Raw genomic sequence first — 21,738 nt, 5'->3', positions numbered from 1 at the left:
TTCTTCAATGAGAAAAGGGGTATCTCGATTATTTTAGACCAGCTTTGGTCTAAGCACTGAGATACTTGTCACCTTGTGCAGATTATTGCACAAAATTTTACACCTTAATCAAGATCTGAATAAGGGAGTGGGTTAGTCCGTTGTCCTGATCTGTAACTAAGGCACCATAGCAAGACTGTTACAAATAGTCTAAGGAAAATAAGGATTACTCAGGCAAGTTTTTGAAGTAAAGCCAGAGATACAGGAATTTTCCATTCCCCTTAGAAGAAAAATAGAGAACAGAATACTGTAATTTTTATTTTGCTCAGTCTGGAGTTGAGGATTACTAATGCTAGCCAAAATGTAGCATTTGCCTCTATCCAAGTAATTCAGATAGGTTGGAATTACAATCTCCTGCGGTGTAAATTGCTGCTAATATCTGGCCTTTCTGGGCTGAAGTCTAAGACTCTATGTAAAAAGTCTGAAATGTACATTTTGATCTGAATATGAACAGCTTTACATTGAGTTTCTTGTTAGGAATTTTTAAGCAAGTGGTGGTAGCTGAGCTGATTTTCTGTGAGTTAGAAATGCTGTGGGTATGTTCTGTGCTTTCCTGTCAGGTTTCTCACGGTAGCTCCCTCATTCCCTGCCTTTCTCACCGACCCATGTGGGACAGCTTCTAACGAAGGCAGAAAAGCGCTGCCAGCCTCTGCGCGAGTAGGTGTTATGCCATAAAACCTTGTGCTAACTTTTTGTTTGCAGAAAAAGTAACAATGCTTTCAATGACTAATCCTTTTCTCCAACTCACCGATATTGGAAAGTATCACAAAAGTAACAGGTTTAGGCCAAAGGAAGTTTGAGCTGCTTTTCTGTGTCTTCAGTGGAGGGGAACGCAGGGCAGAGAGCGGAGCAGGGACCCTGGCATTGTTGACATTTACTGCTTTTAAGCGTTTCATTCACCTGGATTGATTTCTAGTGGCTGAAGCATAAACTGACTTGCTGAGTAGTGAAGTCTAACATCTGGAAAAGGAGTTTTTAAGTCGCCTTACTAACAACTCTAGGCCTCTGTTTGATGTCTTTAACTTCAAAGGCCATTGTTAGTTTCCTGTCTTTGCAATTAAGATGTGAGATCACAGTTTATTCCATCGGAGTCTTCCAGCAAGGCCAAAGAAAAGAGAAGTAGCCACCATACTAAAGCTTAAGCTTAAAAAAGCCACGCACACAACCCCCAGAATGCCCAGCAAGATAACTCTTAATGTTGTAGCAACAAGGGGACAATGTACTAGGTCATCTCCATTAATCATGATCTAGCTAAAAAAGCAAACCCACTATAATCTTTGGCTGAATAACTTCAAATATATTATATAAAATTTCCATGTAGCAATCTACATCTGAGCAGTAGTACTGATGGCATGGCAACTCAGAATTCTGGTGTTCATAACACGCTCTTTCACTTTTTTACTTCTTACAACTCGGGTAGAATATTTTTTCAAAAAAGTCATCATTCCTCTGCAGATGTCAAAAGACTATTCACAAGCTCCAGCAATTCTTACAGTAGGAAGAACTGTTAAGTGCCTCAAAGCGCTATTTGAAAATAAACATTTAGTAAAGTCATAAACATTATAGTAAAAGGATAAAAGACTTACATCTGTACTCTGATATTTAAAATACTGTTTAAAATCCAGCAATAAAATTACTGGATAAATGCTATAGCGTGCTCTTTGGAATGGATTTGCAGGGTCCGGGGGAGGAGTTGCAGTTTCCTGTCACGAAGTAACGTTATAACTGCTTGTGTTACAGATTGCCCTGAAATACGACCCCCAGATAGAAGAAGATCTGCGTAACTGGATAGAAGAGGTTACAGGGCTGAGCATTGGTGCAAACTTTCAACTGGGATTAAAAGATGGCATAATCTTATGCGAGTAAGCATTTATTAAGTAACCTTATTTTTAGCAGTTTTCCACTTCTGAGGAGCCCAAGGAGGGACTTTCTGAAGACTCCCCTTCAAACACATCAACAAGAATAGTCAAAGATAGCTAACAGTAGGGTGGGAGACAGTGTCTTTGAAACTGTGGAAAAGAATGAAAACTTAAATCTCCTTTATATTTCATCAAAGATTTCAAGTATTTCTAAATTTAATGGTGAAGCTCTTTTCTATAATAATCAAATGGCACACAAAAATTCTTATGGTCTGTTAGACTTGTTAGACCTAAGATCTGAGCTAGGCACTCTGTATAAACCAAAAAAATAACCATTTTGATGAAACTAGTGCAACTAATAAAGCATGAGTGAAAATATTATATAATGCCTGCACAGATGGTATAAAGATGAGATTTATTGTTTAAGCATTTCCCTTTTTTTCACCTCCCCAGGCTTATAAATAAGCTGCAGCCAGGATCAGTGAAGAAAATTAATCAATCAAAACTAAATTGGCACCAGGTAAAACAAAAAAAACCCCAAAACTACACCTCTAACCCCTCCAACCCCCAAACAGTTCTTTTGTTCTGTATTAACAAATTTTCTGTGACTATGGTACACCTTAAATCTTAATAACACCAAGTTTTATAGATGATGCATACACAACAGTTGGGATACCGTGTACATGAACAGGGTTTAATGGAAAGTAACTATAGCTGAGATGGCTCATGAATGGCAGTTGACTATACATATTTAATAGCAGTGCTTTAGCTGTTAGGTGATCTTTCAGATGAAAGAAGAACATATAGCCCTATAGCAAGGCCTTTTTCCAACTTAAAAAAAGAAAAGCTGTTAACTTTTTTATTAAATCACAACTGGAGTTTTTCATCCAGGCAGTGCTGCAAGGTGTTAGGTCAACAGCTTGTCTGTACCTGGACATCACACTATGAAGTGTCCTCCTGAGAAAGCCCCTGGAGAGGATGGGGAAGGAAAGGACCTGAACAGTTTCAGAAGAAATCATTGTGTAACAGAACTCACAAAACAATATGGTGCAAACTACAGTATGTATTTTATTTCAGTATATCCAGATGTGATTTCTGATGGGTGCTCTATCTAGCAGTTCCCCCCCACAAGGGACTACCAAAGGCAACACGCATTTAGATCAGGCATAGGAAGGGTTGCTGGTTAGAGTTGACTGCCTTTAGTGTTGCTGGGTCTAGCTTAATACTGTTATGTCAGCATCTTGGTTTTGACATCGAACACTTGCAAATACAGTGAAGGATTTATCTTTTTAAAAAAGTTTTAACACCTCTTAAAACTTCAGAAGGAAAGATGAGATTCAGTCCTTACTCCTTGTACTCCATATTGCTTTCCAATTTCTATGGCACACAGTGCTAAAAAGTGCTAATAAACCCCAAAAGCTTAGTTGAATTTGTCCGAGGAGGCAAGCAAGGTAATACCTTCAAACCAAGTTAAATGTTCTTACTATCCACATAGTGATGTTTTTATTTTACTCAAAATTATCAATTGCTGAAGTCAAATAGCATGGACACTATGTCAAATTTTCCAATTTGAAGCAGGTTTTAGATTAGGATTTCTCTTGGAAGGGATGCAGTTGAGGCAGATTTGTCATCAAAGCCCCCTCTAACAAAGTATATGATGCTCACTGATGGAGAGATGCCAGGCTAGATAAATCTGTAGATTGATTTCTGAAGTCAATATTAAAACTAATGAAAAATAATCCCGGACTTCCCACCAGTCACTCTTGACCACGCCGACTGTTTTGTCCAGTTTGCACAAGGCAAAGAACTTGTGTAAAACAAGCAAAACAAACCAACCAACACCAGAAAGCTTTAAAGTTTCTGAATTGAAACACTGAGTAGAAAACTGGCTTTTTTGTTTCTGTTTAGCTGGAGAACATTGGGAATTTTATCAAAGCCATCCAAGTCTATGGCATGAAGCCGCATGATATTTTTGAAGCAAATGATCTTTTTGAAAATGGAAATATGACTCAAGTACAGACTACTCTAGTGGCGCTAGCAGGTCTGGTAAGTATTTGTACCCCTGGAATTGGCACAAATCCACATGCCAGTCCAGATACACCCTTGCCACGCATGTAAATATGGAAAACAGCCTGTCAGGAGGGGGATAGGTACTCCTGCGAGTCAGACACTGCAGAGGTTGCACTTCAGAGGGCTGTGTCCTACTGCATGCCTCCAGGGAAGGCTTGGAGTTCAGAGCTGGGATTCTTGACTGCAGATGGCCTTGCTCTGGAGCTGTGTGTGCATACACAGAGCTGGGGAGGGTCCCAGGAGAACACTAATCTCCTCAGAATATCCTTCTGACAAGATACCTGGGGAGCTCTGGAGTGCCTCCTTCAAATGGCACAGGGAACAGTTACCTTCTCTTACCCCTGACACAGAGTTTCACATAAGAGAGAAACCTGCTGTGGCATCACTTGAGAGCCCACGGTCAGGGCTGTAAAGCCAGTGTTCCACTAGCAGAAAATATACTTTAAACACTGAACACTCTATTTTCCCTCTCCCTAAATAGGCAAAAACTAAAGGTTTTCATACTACAATTGATATTGGCGTCAAATACGCAGAGAAACAAGCACGAAGTTTTGATGCAGGAAAACTAAAAGCTGGTCAAAGCGTAATTGGCCTGCAGGTAAGTTTGAAATTGAAGTTTGCAGTCAATCTGTTATTTGAGAACAACTGTCTTGTTTTGATTAACTGATATATTGTTTATGCAAAAACAGCTGCAGAATTACAGTATTTTCTTATCATGGAAGGAGGTACGAGGTTTTAATTCTTGTAAGCAGTTGCTTGGCTTTATAAGCTCAAGTGACTGCCTGGAAGGTTTTTCTGTTTGTTTTAAATCTGCAATAAGAGTGATAAGGAGGAAAGGAACAGCTAGTATTAGCAGCGTCATCTCTGTCCTCTAAAGTGGTTTTAAAGGAGGAGTCTTTGGATAGTTAAAGCTCCTTATATGGTAGAAGCTCTTTTTTTCTCTCCACTTTCCTTAATAGTTATAAAATCCAAAATAACTGGCATAAAACCTTAAAATTCCTGTAGTAGAGAAGTTGCAGCACTGTAGTTGAATCATCACTGTCCAAGGTAAAAGTTAACTATTACATTTTGATGCATGCATCCATTCTAATAGCAACGCAGTTGGGCAAATGCCTGTCACTGAAATGCCTTAGGATGTCAGTTGCCTTTATTTTTCCTTTTGAAGCTCAGTATGGAGAAAGGGTAATTTATTACAGGTTGTGGTCAAAGTTACATGAGGAAAGCGTGCACGGTAGTTACTTTTCCGTCAGTCATCACAGTTACCAACCATGTTTGTTTCCTTAGACTGTGCTTGCTGTACAAATAAAAATCACTTTTTCTGTCCACTTCTTCCTTCCCCTGATAAAGATGGGCACCAACAAGTGTGCCAGTCAGGCAGGCATGACTGCTTACGGAACTAGAAGACACCTCTATGATCCAAAAATGCAAACTGACAAGCCATTTGACCAGACAACAATTAGCCTACAGATGGGCACTAACAAAGGAGCCAGTCAGGTAAGCAGGACTGTGGGTGATGCTTGTAGAGCAGATACAGCCTCCACCTGGGAGAGCCTGCTGGGGTAGGAGGGTCTGCAAGTTGCACCCGGTGGCAGAGCCTAACTGGCAGTGGTGAGAGGGTACAGTTCAGCTGTGCTTTTATGCAGTAATTGAAGAGCTTGAATTTCTTGCCACTAAACAGTGTGCTCTGTGCTGAGTATCTTAAGGCATAAAAATGACCTGGTGCTTCTAGAATTTCCAGGTGGCAGTGTTATACCAGAGAAGAAACCAGTAACTTCAAGTACTAACTAGACAGAGGCAAAAAAGAAATTGCTTCCTGGGCACTACCTCAGTCCGAACACACTTAGTATATTCTTTCCAAGGGGGAAAATAAACTGGACCTTAAGGTGTACTAGTTGTAATCATAAATCTAGTAATTGCAGCTCTTGACCTTCTTACTGAACTGCTACAATCCTGTCTTACTAGGCTGGTATGCTGGCACCAGGTACCAGGAGAGACATCTACGATCAGAAGCACATATTGCAACCTGTGGATAACTCAACTATTTCATTACAAATGGGTACCAACAAAGTAGCTTCACAGAAGGGAATGAGTGTGTATGGGCTTGGACGGCAAGTGTATGACCCCAAGTACTGTGCTGCACCAACAGAACCTGTCATTCATAATGGCAGCCAAGGAACAGGAACTAATGGGTCAGAAATCAGCGATAGCGATTATCAGGCAGAATACCCAGATGACTATCACGGAGAGTACCAAGATGACTATCAAAGAGATTACCATGGTCAGTACAGTGACCAGGGCATTGATTATTAGCTTTGCCTCAAAAGTTCAGTATTAGTCCATTATTTTATTCAGTAAGAACGAAACTAGCCTTGTGGAATTGTTACCTGTCTTTCCTACACACTATGCTTAATGTACCTAAAGAAATATTGCCTTACATACATTCCTTTTTCCTTCCTCTGCCCTTTCCCTGTCTAGTTGCCTTTAGTGCTGTAACAGTTGTAGTCTACAGCATAAACAATAACTGCATATGAAGTAAAAGGAATACTGTGAAAGGGGGAGTGCTCTTGTACAGCCAGGTCGTCCAATAAGGAGCTATGCATTTTTACAATCTCTACTTAAGTAGGTATTTACATACCACATTAAGCCTTCATTTTACATATTTACAGCTTTTCTGTTTTCCAGATGAGGTAAAAGAATGTCATGCTTAAAGTTAAATGTGGTCTTTGCCAATTAAATCTAAGACATCACATTAGCGATTTAAATATCATTACTATGTTTCTAAGGTATCATTTGCTAATGGTAAGTCCTGCATTAGACATAAGTGTGCATTTGTGATTATGTATTCATTCCATTATCAACACTGACCAAACCTAGAAATAGTTGTCTTACTAAAAAGGGAGCTTGTACAAAGTCTTGAGCCAACAAAAGTCCCATGATTGATGGTGCATTTACCTTTTATTGTGCCATAATATATCCACGTAGAAATGCTTTTTCTTCCTTGAACTGTATTTATTGCCACACTTCTCAAACTGATCCCAGTGTATTTTTATAAATAAATATTTTTTCTTAAAGGTATATGGAAGATCTTGTCTCATTTGTTATGCCACCATTCTTAAAGATTAGATGCTACAAAAGTTATTCCCAAATCAGCAGCACCTTTGTCTGTGTTAAGGGTAATGTAGAACTGCTGTCTGTTGCAGTTCAGGTTCGTTCTTTTCCATGAGATTCAATCTAACAACCTTGTAAAAATCTCCTTGGAGTGAGTGACAGTGACTTAACAGGAAAGGAATGTAGCTCCTTTACAGCAGAGTTCACTTCCCCTCTTCATGACTGTGAGGTTATGACCAGAGACCCTTAGCTGTTCACTAAATCCCTGCCCTTTTCTCAAGGCAAATGAGGAACTGCACATACTTAACGCTGCCTCTGCTTCGGCCTATAGCCTTCAAACCATCGCTTTGAGAACTCAAAGCACCCTTGCTTTGGGGTGTGTAAAGAGATACCCCAATCTTTGTGCCTGCTGGTCTGCAATCAGAGTTCTTCAGTTACTGATAGCAGAGCTTTATTCCTAAATGGAGAATGCTTTCTTCCTCACCATGGAGTGCACACAGGCTGTACTAATTTACCTGCACTGTTTTTAACAGGAGGGGGAAAAAAAAAAGCATGCCATCAACGGGGGCCACTGTTACTGATCCTAACTTTTGCAAAAAAAAATTAAAGGTATTTCAAAATAAGTACTTACTGCAGATTAAACTTACTTACATTAACATATAAAATGTTTTACACTTGCAAGTTCTGGGCTTGTGAAGAATTCTTCCCTCAAGACTAGAAATTGTTTGTGCTTTTGCTCCATTAGTTTCTAATATATTTGGGTGTGACGTGGTGACCTGACTTTCAACTGACCCATTTGTTGAGTAAGTCTTAAGCTTATTTATTTCACAGAATTTAAATCTGAAAGGACCTCTGGAGGTCACCGGTCCAACCCCTGCGTCTGAGGCAAGAGAATTATTACCAAGATGTCCGTTAAGACCTACTCTTCCTGAAGTACACTATTCCCCCCCGCCTTCAAAATAATAGCATTTAACGATTCAGAACTATTGTAGTGAATGCTGAAAAGCACTGCTATGATCAACAACAAAAGCTTTGTTGCTTTCATAATTTGGGTGAAAGCAGGGTCTCTTTTTTTGAAAGCCTGAACCATGCCCTCCTGCTCTTTCTGAATCCAAAACTTGTACTTTAAACTGCTTGCACACATTTATTATGTATGTACTTGACCAGAGGAAACAAAACAACACATAAACTGTTCTCAGTATGCCTGTTTTCTTTTGTCCACAGAGAGATCCAGTGGAATCATAACTGAATTAAGTGGGAGTTCGAAGTAGACACAAAGCAAGACCAAATGCAAACTGCCTTGCTTAACACAATAGCTGTAATACTTAGCCATTTCCTGGTATACAGACACCACTAGTCCCCATCTCCTATCTTTAAGGAATATAGTTATAAAAGTACCTTTCATTCCTTTGAATCCAGTGTTCCGTAGCTGCAGGAAAAAGGAGTCCACACAGTACTGGGCTGCTTTGCAGGGCAGACATTGAAACACCAGAAGTGGCTTGGACAGGCATCAGTACCTGAACCAGTACTAACTACATATTCACACAAGCTGTGCCTACATCCAACCCCCCACCTCCTTCCAGCCTGTGTTACAGCTGCCTGACACCAATGGCCTGCAGGGGCAGAGGGCAATGAGAAACAAGCACTAAATGGCATCAGCTTCTGTAGGGGTGCTTTATCCCTCTAACCCAGGTGAGGACTCCTGCCACACAGGAATGGCACAGTTGGAGGTTGTTGACACAATTGCTTGTGGAACATATGTAAGATTGGGAGGTGTTGCACCTGAAAGCGATAAAGTTATGCTTTGTGTACAAAACTCAATTAAAAAGTATACATTCAGAACTCTTCTGTGAAAATATACATGACTCTCAAAACATAATGTCACAGTTATAATTGCTGGACTATGGGCAGTACAGCATTGCTTAAATGAAACACACTCAAATACAGCTTCATTGGGATTTCTCAGTACCTTCCTTCTTTAAAAAGCAAACCAAACTTTGTAGTAAGTGTCTAAAAGTCCTTTCTCCCCCCAGGAACTGCAGTGAAGGCAATGACACTGCATCATAATTGCAATGAACAGAATCACAGCATTGTTGAGATTGGAAGGGACCTCTGGAGGTCATCTAGGGATCGTCTGAAAATGAGGACATACTTACATGAAAATTTCCCTGTCTTTCTTCCACCAGAAAGTTCCCGAGTCAAGAGCTAAAACATGCTGTGTGAGTATCAAGTACAAAAAGGAAAAAAACCCAATGTGTAAGAAGAACTGATTTTTGTAACTTCTAAGCAAACCTACTACGCTTTGTAAATTGGTAAGCAGCATTTTTACATTGTGGAGACACCACTACTGGGAAGCAATCTTACTGGGACCTGTGGCAGAGGAAAGGTTTTGCCCCTCTGTACATACAAGATCTGCATGCTTTCTCGTGGTTAGGGAGCTATTGCTTATTCAGTGTGATTCGCAGTTCCCACAGCATCCACAAGCCAAGCACCAGCAGCACCCAAGTGTGCAGTTTTAAATAATGAAAGGTAGCAAGTCATAGCAAGTAGATGATCAGCCTCACCTGCCAGGCAGAAAGTAATTAATCTATTTCTTTCCCTTTTTCATCATCTGTCCCATATTCCTCAGCTTCTTGAAGTGGCTCATATTAAAGAAGACAAAAGTTAATTAAATCAAGAATAAAAAGCAAGTATTTTTAGCATTCCCTAGCAGATAACTAGTCTCCTTTCAACAGCAGGAGATCAGATACAGTAGTTGGCTGAAACATTTGTCATTCAGGCCATCAGTGAGCTTTTCTGTATGTCACATCCAAGCCGTGACTAATCCAAAGTTTATCAATCTACTTATTATGGCAGCTTTTGAGTCACTTACCTGCAGGAATGTCTCACTTCCTATACTGACGTGTACTTTACTGAACCCCCTGGCTGGAGTCATCTTCCCACCTCAAACCGCTCCTCAAACAAAAGGCTAAAGGAGCTTTTGAACAAAGAGAATAAAATCGTGTGCCACTGAGTAAAATCTAGAACTACCCCATACTCAGAACAAGCTGGAGCCCACAAAAAGTGTATTATGGCCAGGGTCCAGGTATGAAGTTTAAACAAATCTCAAAATTGCTCACAAGAAAATGCTGACAGACTGTTACAAAGTTATTTTTTTTTAAAGCGTCTAGACTTACCATGTCCCTCTTCTGACTAGAGCCCCGACAGTCCTTCGCTACATTCTTCCACCATATTTTGTATTTCTCATCCATGTTACAGCTAACATTTCTACAAAGTATTATTTATAACATCCTTTTCTCTCATTTCTGTCCAGCCACTGCTCATCTGCTACTTCTTTGTCAAGCTTTAAATCCAAATTTTTCTGCTTCTTTTGTCTTTTCAATTGCCAAGGGAAGATAGTTGTTTATTTTTATTTACAAAAAAAGGACTATTATGCCTCATCTGTCCTTTGGAGAGGAGCCAGTGGATAGTTTATGATACTAACTTGTAAAAATCATTCCCAAAAGAGTGCAATTAAAGGACAGACACCTACCTCGTAACCATTAATTACCTTGTCTGTAGAGAATTTCTATCAATGGTAATTTCCATCAATGAGCTCAGTTCTGTTCCTTAATTGGTGGCACTGGCTGTACAGATATACAGAATAAATCAGGAAACAGTCATCAGAGTGCCTCCTCTACAAACATTTTTATGTTTACTGATCCAGGGATGACTGGCCCAGTGTTCCCAGAGAAGCATGAAAAAACCCCCATGTTAGCTGACACACCAAAATGCTAAAAAGGACAGCTCGATGACCTTGTCGACTTACTATTCTTAGTCTGACAACACAGAAACTTACAAGGAGTTTGTTTATTAACAAGTTTCAGACCATCATAACAAGTATATTAATATAAATCAGATGTGCTGACACACAAAATACATTATTCATACAAACAGATTATGTGTCATTTTACAAGTGCAGAAGGTACAACAGAGATTTAGAGAACAAATACTTTGTCCTGGGGTATTGGTAACCTTTACTTTTTTTCTATGACTGTTTTTCCTATTGCTGCTCTGCCTTCATACTTCCTGGTGCACTTCACATTCAAGTCTACAAAGAGAGAAAAAAGGAGTCAAATAATGTGTAGCACTAGTCCTGTTACTGCATTTAAATGTCGTAAGAGTAAACTGGGAAAATAATTAAGGTTCTTTTGTGTCTCAAATCCACAATCTTCTCGCAGGGAATAACTCCCCTCTGGTTTCTGTGCTCCGCAAAAAATTACTGAAGAATGCAATAACAGACCCAAACAATGAAAAAAATCAAGTACAACTACCCCTCACTGTAGCAATAAACTGAACCAGTGCTCTGCCTATAGCAGAACACCCACAAGATTGCATGAGAGTTCTCTGCAGCCTAGTACCTCTTGAAAGCAGATCAAGAAAAATCACCAACATGTTACGCTCGTGTATGAAGTAGCTAGGAGGGCGCAAGACCTTACTAGTAGTGTCCAGCAAGCGTAGGTGCCAGAATAGCTGTTGCTGCAGAATCCTCAGGCAGCCCTGGCTTGACCCCCCCAATGCTGGGGGAAAATCAGCCCAGACTCTGAACTTGCTGGGGCAGCTTCTCAGGTTGGGCAATTTGCAATACTTTTTCAGATGTCATTTAGTGAGTGTTTACTCTGATGACTTTCCCAAGCCTGGGTGTGGGGGAACACTCCCTTCTGGAACCTCAGCTTTTTTACCCCAGGATAAAACAGAGTTAATAAATATGTACAGTGATAGAAAAGAAAGGAAAGAAAGAAAAAGGGTGGGGGTGGAGAGGGAAGGCCTCTAAGCTCTGATCTTACATCTCTGGAACTTCAGCAGTTCCGGCATGAAATCAAGCAGCTTTTTGCTACAGCAGACATGCGAAGGACTATCTAAATACGATTTATTTCTGGCCTCCTTGCCATTGTCCGATCTTCCTCTGCTGGGCACAATGGGGAATGGGAAGAAGGATGAGAACAAATATTTGATCCATCCATTTTGCACCAGCAGAGGGTTTCCCGAGGAGAGAAAGCAATAGAAGGAAAACCAGGATACTGGGTACAGCATGTTGGTTGCTGTGAGACATCAGGAGATACGTGACAGCCTACATCCATTCTTCTTGAGACATAAAGGCAAACACATTAGCTGGCAGATAAATACATATCCCACACTCCTGTCTCACCATAGGTTGGAGCTCCATCCCATCTTCATTACCCTGGAAAGGTCTCATGCTTCTCTGGTTTTGTCCTTCTGTTAACTTGTTACTCTGACTCACAAAGGTCTACAAGCAAAAACCAGAGTGAGATCATTTGGTAATGCAAACCATTATGTAAATCAAAATACCTGGTAAAGGAAGATAATTAGCCTGGGGCTAAGAAACTGTAGCTGGTTCCTAGCTAGATGACACTGAGTGATACCAAGAGGGACTCTGCAGAGGCAGCAAGGGTGATGAATGCAACTGAGAAGGATGCATCAAGAATCTGTTACATCTCCTACTACAGGAATGAGGACTCTGGCTGTCTGAAATCCCTCACCCGGCTCTCCACCCACTGCTGCATATTGTCCTGAGGGTCACAGAGCCTCCCTTCCACCCCTAGATGTTCGTAACCCAACTGTAACACAGACGACCCAAGTCGAATGCCTTCTTGTGTTCGGAAACAGCAAGTTCTTGCCTATGTGAGCAAACTTACTCTTGATCATGCAATGAGGAGGAGTTCAGATGTGCTGCCCCCAGTTTTTCCATACAGCCTGCCCTGCTTGGAAGAGTCCTTACCCCTGTGGGAAATCATTTCTTCACCCAAGGCCCTAGGGCATGGCTAATTACAAGGAATTAAGACCAGAGTTAAAGAGAAACTACCACAACGTTTGGAAGTGGAGAAAGGAAAGCCTCTGTTTAATGAAGGAGAATCGGCTTAAGAAGCATTTTAGCACTTGGCAAAACAGAGGGGGAAGAACAGAGGTCAAGGCTTCAGAATTTTCCATTCAGTAACATATTCCTATTTGGGACACGTACTTAAGTACTGTTCTGAATTAAAGCCAAAGAATATCTATCTGCTTTCTTCTGTACAAAGGGTTAAGCCTATCTTTAGGCTGCCTTTTTGTTGTTTTTTGTTTTCAACAAAATTCTATGAACATGACAGGGAATCTAACAGCAGCATTAAAAACCAAAACAAAACTGAACAGTTCTTCGGGCAGTGTCCTGAAGAAATCCATCCAGAACATTCATATCATATGAGCTTTTCTGGCTGCTGAGTTTGTTTTTCATGAATCACTAAGATTTTCTTTGTTGCATGGTTTATGAAGGAAAAGACAGAACTGGCAAAAATAGCATGAAAGGAAAAAACATCTGCATCTTCAGATATTCTCTTAATCTGAAAGGGATGGCATATATACATTCAAATGCTTCAGATACAGCTATTAACTAAAGCTCTCCATCACTATTAGCTACGTAATGATTCTCCATGGAAATGTTTGTAATACAATACAGTAATTATGAGGGTAAAGACACAGAACAATCAGTCCAGAGGCAGAAGAATTTAATCAAGAGACAGAAGATAGTATTTTGGCAAAAGAATCTGTAGAGGTATGAAGCAGAGCAAGTCAAGTTTGCGTGAAGTTTGTTCAGAACTACAGCATCCATAGGATGTGGATGGATCCCTGACCTGCTGCTGGCAACAAGAAGCTCCTTGTTGTTTACTTTTGCTTATCACTGTACTGTAAGTCACAACAAATATAAACATCTAATCTTAGGGCAACCCATGGATCGGTCTCTGCAGCTAGCTCATCTATTTATTTACATTTTTTAATTACCAACAATATATTTAACATATATCTAATAAGGCCTAAGAAATCAGCCATTACTTACAGGCTATGATCTAAAAGAAGGCAGCAGATCATAGCTAGCACACAGGAGTCAGAGTCAGCCATTTACTTCAGTTTATAAATTCACATATGATTTGTATCTCTGAGCCCATACTGTTCTAAGGTGTGAGAAAGGAAATAGCATGGGTTGTGGGTTCAAATTACTAGGTCTTGGGGAAATAAAAAGTCCCCCAAAACACAGAATGGCTCAAATATCTTTGCTGTTATCACTGGGGTTTACCAGCAGTTCCTGATCCATGAAGTATGGCTTCTCTGCAGATCCATCATTTGTTTCCATATCAATAGCAAAGCAAAGGAACATGGCATCTGCTGTCACTTCAAACACAGACAGAAAGCTGTGGGATATCAGGTAGGCAAAAAATCCAACCAGCAACAGAGGAACTACCCAAGCTTGCAGCTCCCGATGGTAGTTAAATGCCATCAATCCTCCAAAAACAGTAAAACATACAACAAACACCTGTAAAGGGCAGCAAAAGAGAAATGCAGCCTTATTAATCATGTAGAAATGCTTCTTAAAAAAAACCCCAACCCCCTAAAACCCTAAGGCAAATACATTACAGCCAATATTTTAACAGCACATCTCAACTGGGAGATCGCTATGCAGTTTCTGACATCACGCAGTTGTCACACTTTGTGTTCAATTCAACATGTAAATTCTGTAGGGCAGAGGCAATCTTTTACTGTGTGTTTACCAAAGACTCATTGCAATGGCAGCTGTAAGAGTGGCACCAAGAACACTACTGTAATACAACTAAGTAACTCCGTAAAGACTACGAAAAGGATTAAAATTCTCAAACATTATCTTCTCTCTCAAAAGCACTTTACAGCATTAACAACACTGAGTTTATCAAAGACAAACCTTATTTACTTTAGGTATAAGAAAAGAGAATCAAAACCTGATTTTTCACTTAATTCTTACAGAACAGTACTTTTCTTACTCTTACCTTTCCTAGAAATAGGATAAAATCTCCAAAACGGGTAATGGATGCAAGTTTAGCAGAATTCTTTGCCAAAATAGAGACAGCATCCTTTGCTGATGTACAAAAATTTGTCCCATTTATGGCTGTAGTTGTGTATGCATGCTGAAATGAGAGAAGATAATAATGCAGTGAGAGAGGAAAGACTCTTATAATCTAGATTTTACTTCAGCAAAATGCAAAGCCTTAAACTCAATTTGGAAATACTGACTTTATGAATATAAAGAGTTATTTTGCTTAATACGGCAATTTTATTTTAAGTTACTATAATAATTATGCTTCTAACTTCAAATAGTTTTTCTACATAATTTCCACCATTAGCAAATGCTAGAAGAGTGACTAAATACATTTCTGAACCCACCTTTATCCAATTTATTTTAAAACATCAAAGTTCTCCATCCTAATTTTTTGTTAATGAATACGACACAATTACCACAAAACACTTACTTACCTAAAGTCACACTACCCAAACTTACTTGCTTATTTTCTATGAATCTATTTCCAAGACTGCTGGCAAACTATGTAAATGGAACAATCAAGTTATGTAGTTATCAAGTCATTTAAAAGTTGATGATTAAAAAGCTTTTATACACGGCCCTTTCAAACTATTCATATGCTACTGAAATTCAAGTGGCTATAGCTCTAAAATAAACCTTTTCATGAAAGATTAAAACAATCATGAAAATTACTGGGAAAGAACAGCTAAAGGATCCTAGACTAGACCAGTGAGTGTTATGTCACAAAAAAAACCCCAGAATTTCAACAGACAGTACGGGCACTCACAGTTTTTTGATGTATTAATTTTACAAGATTTCTCTTTGTGGAAACTTGCCAAGACAAGTGGGGAGGACAGAATATTTACCTTCATGGATTGGATTACTTTAGCAGTTGATGTGCATAACTTGACATATATGTCCCATTTATGGAACTTCTCAACAAGGTTTTAAAACTGTGTCCAAAATATCAGCTTAGAAAAACAGCACTCGATACCTGAAATGTATGCTGAACTTTACCAGCAAGTCTTATGAGTAGTGTCCCTTCACTCAAAATATTAGAAGGTGGATTATGCCACAAAACATTAGTCACATCTGGTACGGTCAGTAAGAACCACAGTGTGCAAGGTATTACTGTTCTGAAGGAAATTATACACCCCAACATAAGTACTTGGTGCTTAGATTATTTTATGCTTCACCTGAAAGTGAAAAAAAAAAACATAACTGCTTTGCTGAAAGTGAATTATACTGCAAAACACTTTGTGTTCAAAAATCTGTTTTTTCTTACCTACAAATCAAAACATAAAATAACTTCAGATATCTGAAGGCAAAGGAAATTAATTTCTGCAGAGTCCAGCTTTACCTCATAGCAATTTCTGTAACATACTGTAGTGTAGCAAAGCTATAGTGACATTATCTTAAAATATTACAGAGAAAGAAAGAAATCAAATGCAGTCAAAGATCCTGTTCCTCTTTATTGTGGATATTATTTATTTTATATATGACAAAGGAATTTTTTTTCTCTGACAGTAAGCAAAAAAATAGTAGAAGTAAACAGTGACATCCCATAAATATTGCACTTACATAATAGCAAATACATCTGTAGAGGGAAAAGGTATAAATAAAGACCATGGATTTATTGCCTACTCTAAGAAAAATCAAAGACTCCACTGAACTCTACAGAAACCTATAGAGTATCTGCATAAAACTGTTTAAACAAGCAAGTTCACATCATTCCTAAATAGGAAAAAATGCTTTCTGTGCTAACTTTCATTTATACTGACGCCGTTCCTTTCCCCGGGGAGCACTGTAACAGGATCGGCAGCGAGGTGCACCCTTCGGCTCGGTCAGGCAGTCACTACCCTACCTTTGCTTTCTCGGTTGCCTTCACTTCCGAAAGAGAAGCATCCTTGTCCCACCCACCTCACTCAACCCGACAGGTTCGTAAGCAGCCTCCTGCCATCCCGTGCGAGGAAACCCGATGGCTGCCAGCTCGCCCGTGGGAGCATCAGCCCAGGACGCAGCAGCAGGAGAGCCGGCCGATCGGTAAGACCAGCGCCAGCCTTGCTGGGCTACCATCTTCCCAGGACACAGGCATAGGGTAGATGGCCTCAAGTCAAGCTCCCTCTCTGTCTTCCGCCTGTAGCTCTCACGGCACATTTCATATTTCTTTATAACATGCTGTGAGTTAAGCTTGTTTCATCATTCCCATTAACAGACAGGAAATTGAGACACAAAGTGGAAAAGGGTTTCCTAAGCTTGTTTCTGTCCCTTAAGAACTAAATTCACAGAGCAGATCCTGATCCGGTGAGGTCAGTATAAATTTTGCCAATAAATTAAACAGAGATTCTGTATTTATTATAAATAGCAAAAAATGTCCTGTTTTAAAAATTTAAAAGAATGTTGAAAATGCATGTGCACTTGTACAAACATTGTTTCCAAACTTAAAATAAATAACCATTTGTTTGCACTCTTGAATTAGTCTCTTTGGTATCTGAGGAATGTGCAACAAAAAGAATTTCTGATATTTATTAACTCGAACAGTTATCTTGGAAAGACTGAAAATAATGCTGGAGATTGAGTACTACCTGCATTGGGATTTGTCATGTGACAAACCAGTTGACAAAAAATGGCATTTACAACAATTACAACTTCAACAAATCATGTAAGTATCAACTAGTCATAACATCCAAGCAAGAAAGGCAGCCAGGTAATAATCCAACATTATAGAAGCAATAAGAGAGATACAGAGATGAATGAACCACTGAAGGCTACAAAACTAGTCATTGACATAGGTGAAGCAAGAATGTTATTAGTACAAGCTGAAGACTTAGCCAAGTGATCTCTACCTTTCAGCAAAAAATACATTTCTGAGGGGAAAAAAAAAAATAAAATTGGAGGGTTTCTTGTTCAGCTGAGACTGTGGCTCCATATGCTTTCCTCACAATTCTCAAGTTTCCCCATACAGACCCCATAACCTGATCCCATCCAGCCACATAGAAATCTACACATTCTCACTAACAAAATACATCTTTAACATTTAAGCAAATGTATGTTTCCATGAAACTCAGAGTTGCAGAGAAATGAGCTCAAATGATCTCTCATCCTTACCCACCAAAGACCACCTAACATATGCAAGCTATTACCAATATTTGCAAATCATTTTGAACTTTGGGCTAAGAAGCTTAGATATCCCCTTAATTTTGCAGATACAGGGTATGTGCAACAACCCAATCCCTTTCAAAGAAAAGACACCTGCTATCATTTAAAAACTGGTTATTTAAACATGTTTTTCTACAGAATGTATTCTCTTCTCCCACACACAAAAGCTTTAGTGGACTTGAAAATGTTTGAGAAAAGGGCAGCAAGAATGATCCAAAAGGTATGGAATGTCTTCTGTCTGGGGAACAACTGAGTACACCAGGCTATTCTGTCTGGAAAAGAGATGACTGAAGGAGGATGCGGTAAGAGGGCTACAAAATCATGAGAAGTGTGGAGAGGGTAGGTAGGGTTAGATGGCTCACTGTTTCTTCCAGAGCAAAGATTAGGCAGGGGAAGGACCATACAAAGTAGTAGGAGCAGAAAACAGATGGTATTTCTTCTCACTGTAAGTCTGTAAGCTGTGAACTGCTGGACAAAGGATGCTTTAGCTGCTAAAAGTTCGCATGAGTTCAAGGGAGACTGGGAAAGTTCAGGGAAAAGGAATCCACAGGATCCACAGGAAAATACACAGAAAACATACTCAGCTCAAGAAGTCCCTAGGCTGAAAACATATACAGAAACAGCATGGAGACAGGAAAAGATACACTTGTTCTACCTTAGCCTTCACTCACAGCCACCATTGGAGATGGGATATTGAGCTAGATGGAGACTCAGTCTGGCCCAATACAGCTATTATGGTTTTTATCTTTGCTTAATTAATTGATATTTTACAATGGTAGTCTCTGCTATGGCGACCAGCAAGTAATAATGGCATTGATAGCACACCATTGATCAGAAAGCATGGGAGATAGAGGGTCAGGAACAGTCTTCATCCTTGCACCAGTAAGATGGTACTGTATCACCACCTTTGTGAAGAACACAAGCCTCCTCTGGATTGGAGCCTGGGAACTAGACACTAGTGTCTCAGTGTCAGGATGAATAAATAAGAAATGTGAATGTTTACATATTTCCAAATACCACAGTATGCAAAAAAACCTATTTAAAGAATACATCCTACTGTGCCTCACAACACAGAATGTCAAGGGTCTTGGAAAAATTGACCTGCTAGTTTCATGAGAAAGGCGCTGTGGCTCAGATCCAGGCCGTAAGTTCCCCAATTGTTGAGAATAATTGCTACTTTGTGCAATGGCTGAATTCAGTCCTCCATTCTAGGACTTGCTTTAATAAAATGAGCTTGGGGAAGAGAGGATTGCCATAGCAACAGAACTTCCTTAAAAAAGAAGCAGGAGACATGTTGGTCTCACATCCCACTTCAGCTTTTTCTGCTTTGCTGGTATTTTCAGGCTGATCTGATCTTGTTGCTGGCAATTCTCCTGGGAGCTGCCCTGGTCACCCACACCCACGCAATGCTGACTTTCAAGCGTCTTAGCTTGCAAGTGTCACTGCTGCCATTGGAATCCCATCAGAAAACAAAATCCCGTGGTAGCAAGAGGCAATGACATTTCTGTGGCTGCTGTACAGCAGTTAGTGACCCTGCGAGAAAGCTGTATCATGTCTCTCAGATAGCGGTGGGAAATTAGAGCAACGTGGGCCTGTGAGGCTCCACTGAAGAGATGAGGACATGCAAGACTAGAAGGGACTTTCAGCCACTCCAGGCCCTGGCTATTTCAGATTAGCACATTATACAATTTCTTCTCTTAAGTGGAAAGTTCCCTCTTTAAACTACTTAGGGCTTGTCTCTCTCCCAGCCCTAACATTTGGAGCTATTCCAGACAGTTGTCTCTCTGGTCCTTGGGAACCTTCTTCCAGCTTCCAGACAACACTTACTCATTAACAGTTTACATCTACTCATTCTTCTGCTGATCTTGTCTTGGCTTTTCTCCCTCCCTGCTGTTTCTCTTCTTGATATACTCACAGATGGCTAACCGGCTTGCTCTTAATTTGTCAAAGTAGACACACCAGGGTATTCCAGTCCCCACCCTGAGGTAAGCCTGATCACCTAACCAGCAACTTGTACAATGGCATTTATCCTCCTCTTTCTGGTGCAAGTATTTCATCTCATACCTTCCAGGGCTGAATCTGCCCTTTCTGCAGTCTTGTTAACTAAAGGCTATTGTCCTGCTGTTGACAAACACACAGAGAATATTCTCCTCCTCCACTTCCAAGCAATAAGCACACAGCTAACACAGTTATTTTTGATTCTTAGGCTAATTACCATCTGTAAGAAACCTTTCAATAGCCTCCCAAATTTTCCCAAGCAGTCCAAGAGGCACAGCTTCCCTTTATTTCTATTCCACCTTATATTTGCAGTCTGGACTTACTGAAGAAAGTCTTGTCCTTCAACTTTCCTTGCTTCCTACTCTGTGTGTCATCTACTTCCTCCACAGCTGTCATTCAGTGGGTAGGACTAACACGCTTTTCTCCTCAGAGGGTAGTTGGGTGTCCTTTCCTGCAGCATCGCACTGCTACACCTGAGTTCCATTTCAACCACAGGGGCTGGACCACAAAGATCTTGCTTTAAGTGCCCATTGCATCATGATTACATCATTACTGGAGTTGCTTACAGTGGCTTCTGCAGTTAGTGCAACAATGTTCTCATTTGGGATTTCTGAAAAAAAATAAAAATCAATCTGAACACTTCCAGAGAGTTGTTCATAAATTGCTCTGCTTAAAAGCACTGAATTATTGGTCACTTGCTTCATTGCCTTTTATTTTCTTTCTCTCCTTTTTTTTTTTCTTTTTAATGGGATAGGGGAGAGGAGAAAGGTATGAAAGCAAGAATTAGTCAGCCTTGTTAATCTCTATCCCCTGCATGGTTCACCCTACAGAGCAAGTAAAGACCTAAGGAATTTTATTTCCTGTTGCATACATAAAGCCTCTAGAGGGAAAACAAATACATTTAAGATACTATTTCACTGAAGATGCACATTTTCGCCAACTGTATTTTCAAGATGATTGAAAATTTAGCTTAATATCTAGAAGCAATTTTGCCAGTAACATTAAAATGAAGTATTGTTTTTGGGAAGAAAAAGAAGTGCTTGATGGTGAGGTGCAACGTGTTTGGCAGTGCAGAGGAGAACTGTACTTACATTAGCATGCATGAATTTGGGGTTTATCTAGGTCACTTCTCCACAAGGCATTTAACCGCAACCTCCTGATAGGCTTCCATCCAAAGTTTAAGAGACAACCAACTGCTATACGACCATTAGACACACTTGATTCTCGTTTTTTACACTAGACAGTGGCTGGCTTTCAGTATCAGTGAAGGGCTCAGTACCAGCAAATGCAGACTAACATGCCACCAACTTCAGTACTGGCTACCACAGGGCCCAGAAGGCTACTCTGCAAGGAACTGCGCTGATGAAAACAGAGAAACCACATACTGCTCAGCAACTCCTTCAGAAATCCACGTGCTGCACTTTGGAGCAGTTGCTTGCCAACTGGCTGCAGATGAACCCAAAGCAGACACAGAAAAGCAAAACTATCCCGAAATAGATGTATTGTTTAAAGAAAAAAGTCACTGCAACAAGGCTGTAAAGGAGAAAAAAAAAAAAAAAAAAAAGTGAGCACTTTGATGTATCAAAAGTTAAGACTGCCACTACAATTTAAGAAAGCAGGAGACAGACAGACCTTCTAGCTCCC

The 21,738-nt window shown here is 40.0% G+C and overlaps 2 protein-coding genes across 2 annotated transcripts in view; one reads left to right on the top strand and one right to left on the bottom strand.

Moving 5' to 3' along the window:
* Positions 1-1,779: 1,779 nt before the first annotated feature.
* CNN3 (calponin 3, acidic) lies at positions 1,780-7,043 on the top strand (the record flags this gene model as incomplete). The annotated part of the gene is made up of 6 exons (XM_009695914.1): positions 1,780-1,901; positions 2,352-2,418; positions 3,807-3,944; positions 4,450-4,566; positions 5,316-5,462; positions 5,931-7,043. Coding segments are annotated over 6 exons (939 nt in total), but the record flags the coding sequence as incomplete, so codon positions are not given.
* Positions 7,044-11,160: 4,117 nt separating this feature from the next.
* Positions 11,161-21,738, bottom strand: part of SLC44A3 (solute carrier family 44, member 3) — a 40,054-nt gene continuing 29,476 nt past the window's right edge. The window contains exons 12-15 of the mRNA XM_009695913.1: positions 14,909-15,046; positions 14,185-14,421; positions 12,265-12,363; positions 11,161-11,166 (exon numbers count right to left, since the gene is read on the bottom strand). Coding sequence (XP_009694215.1) covers positions 11,161-11,166; positions 12,265-12,363; positions 14,185-14,421; positions 14,909-15,046 — 480 coding nt within the window. The remainder of the gene's footprint in view (positions 11,167-12,264; positions 12,364-14,184; positions 14,422-14,908; positions 15,047-21,738) is intronic.

The sequence above is a fragment of the Cariama cristata genome, unplaced genomic scaffold (genome assembly GCF_000690535.1).
Source record: "Cariama cristata isolate BGI_N322 unplaced genomic scaffold, ASM69053v1 scaffold5942, whole genome shotgun sequence".
Classification (NCBI taxonomy): Eukaryota; Metazoa; Chordata; class Aves; order Cariamiformes; family Cariamidae; genus Cariama; species Cariama cristata.
Note: the sequence above shows the minus strand (reverse complement) of the source record. Positions and strands in the feature narration are given on the sequence as shown.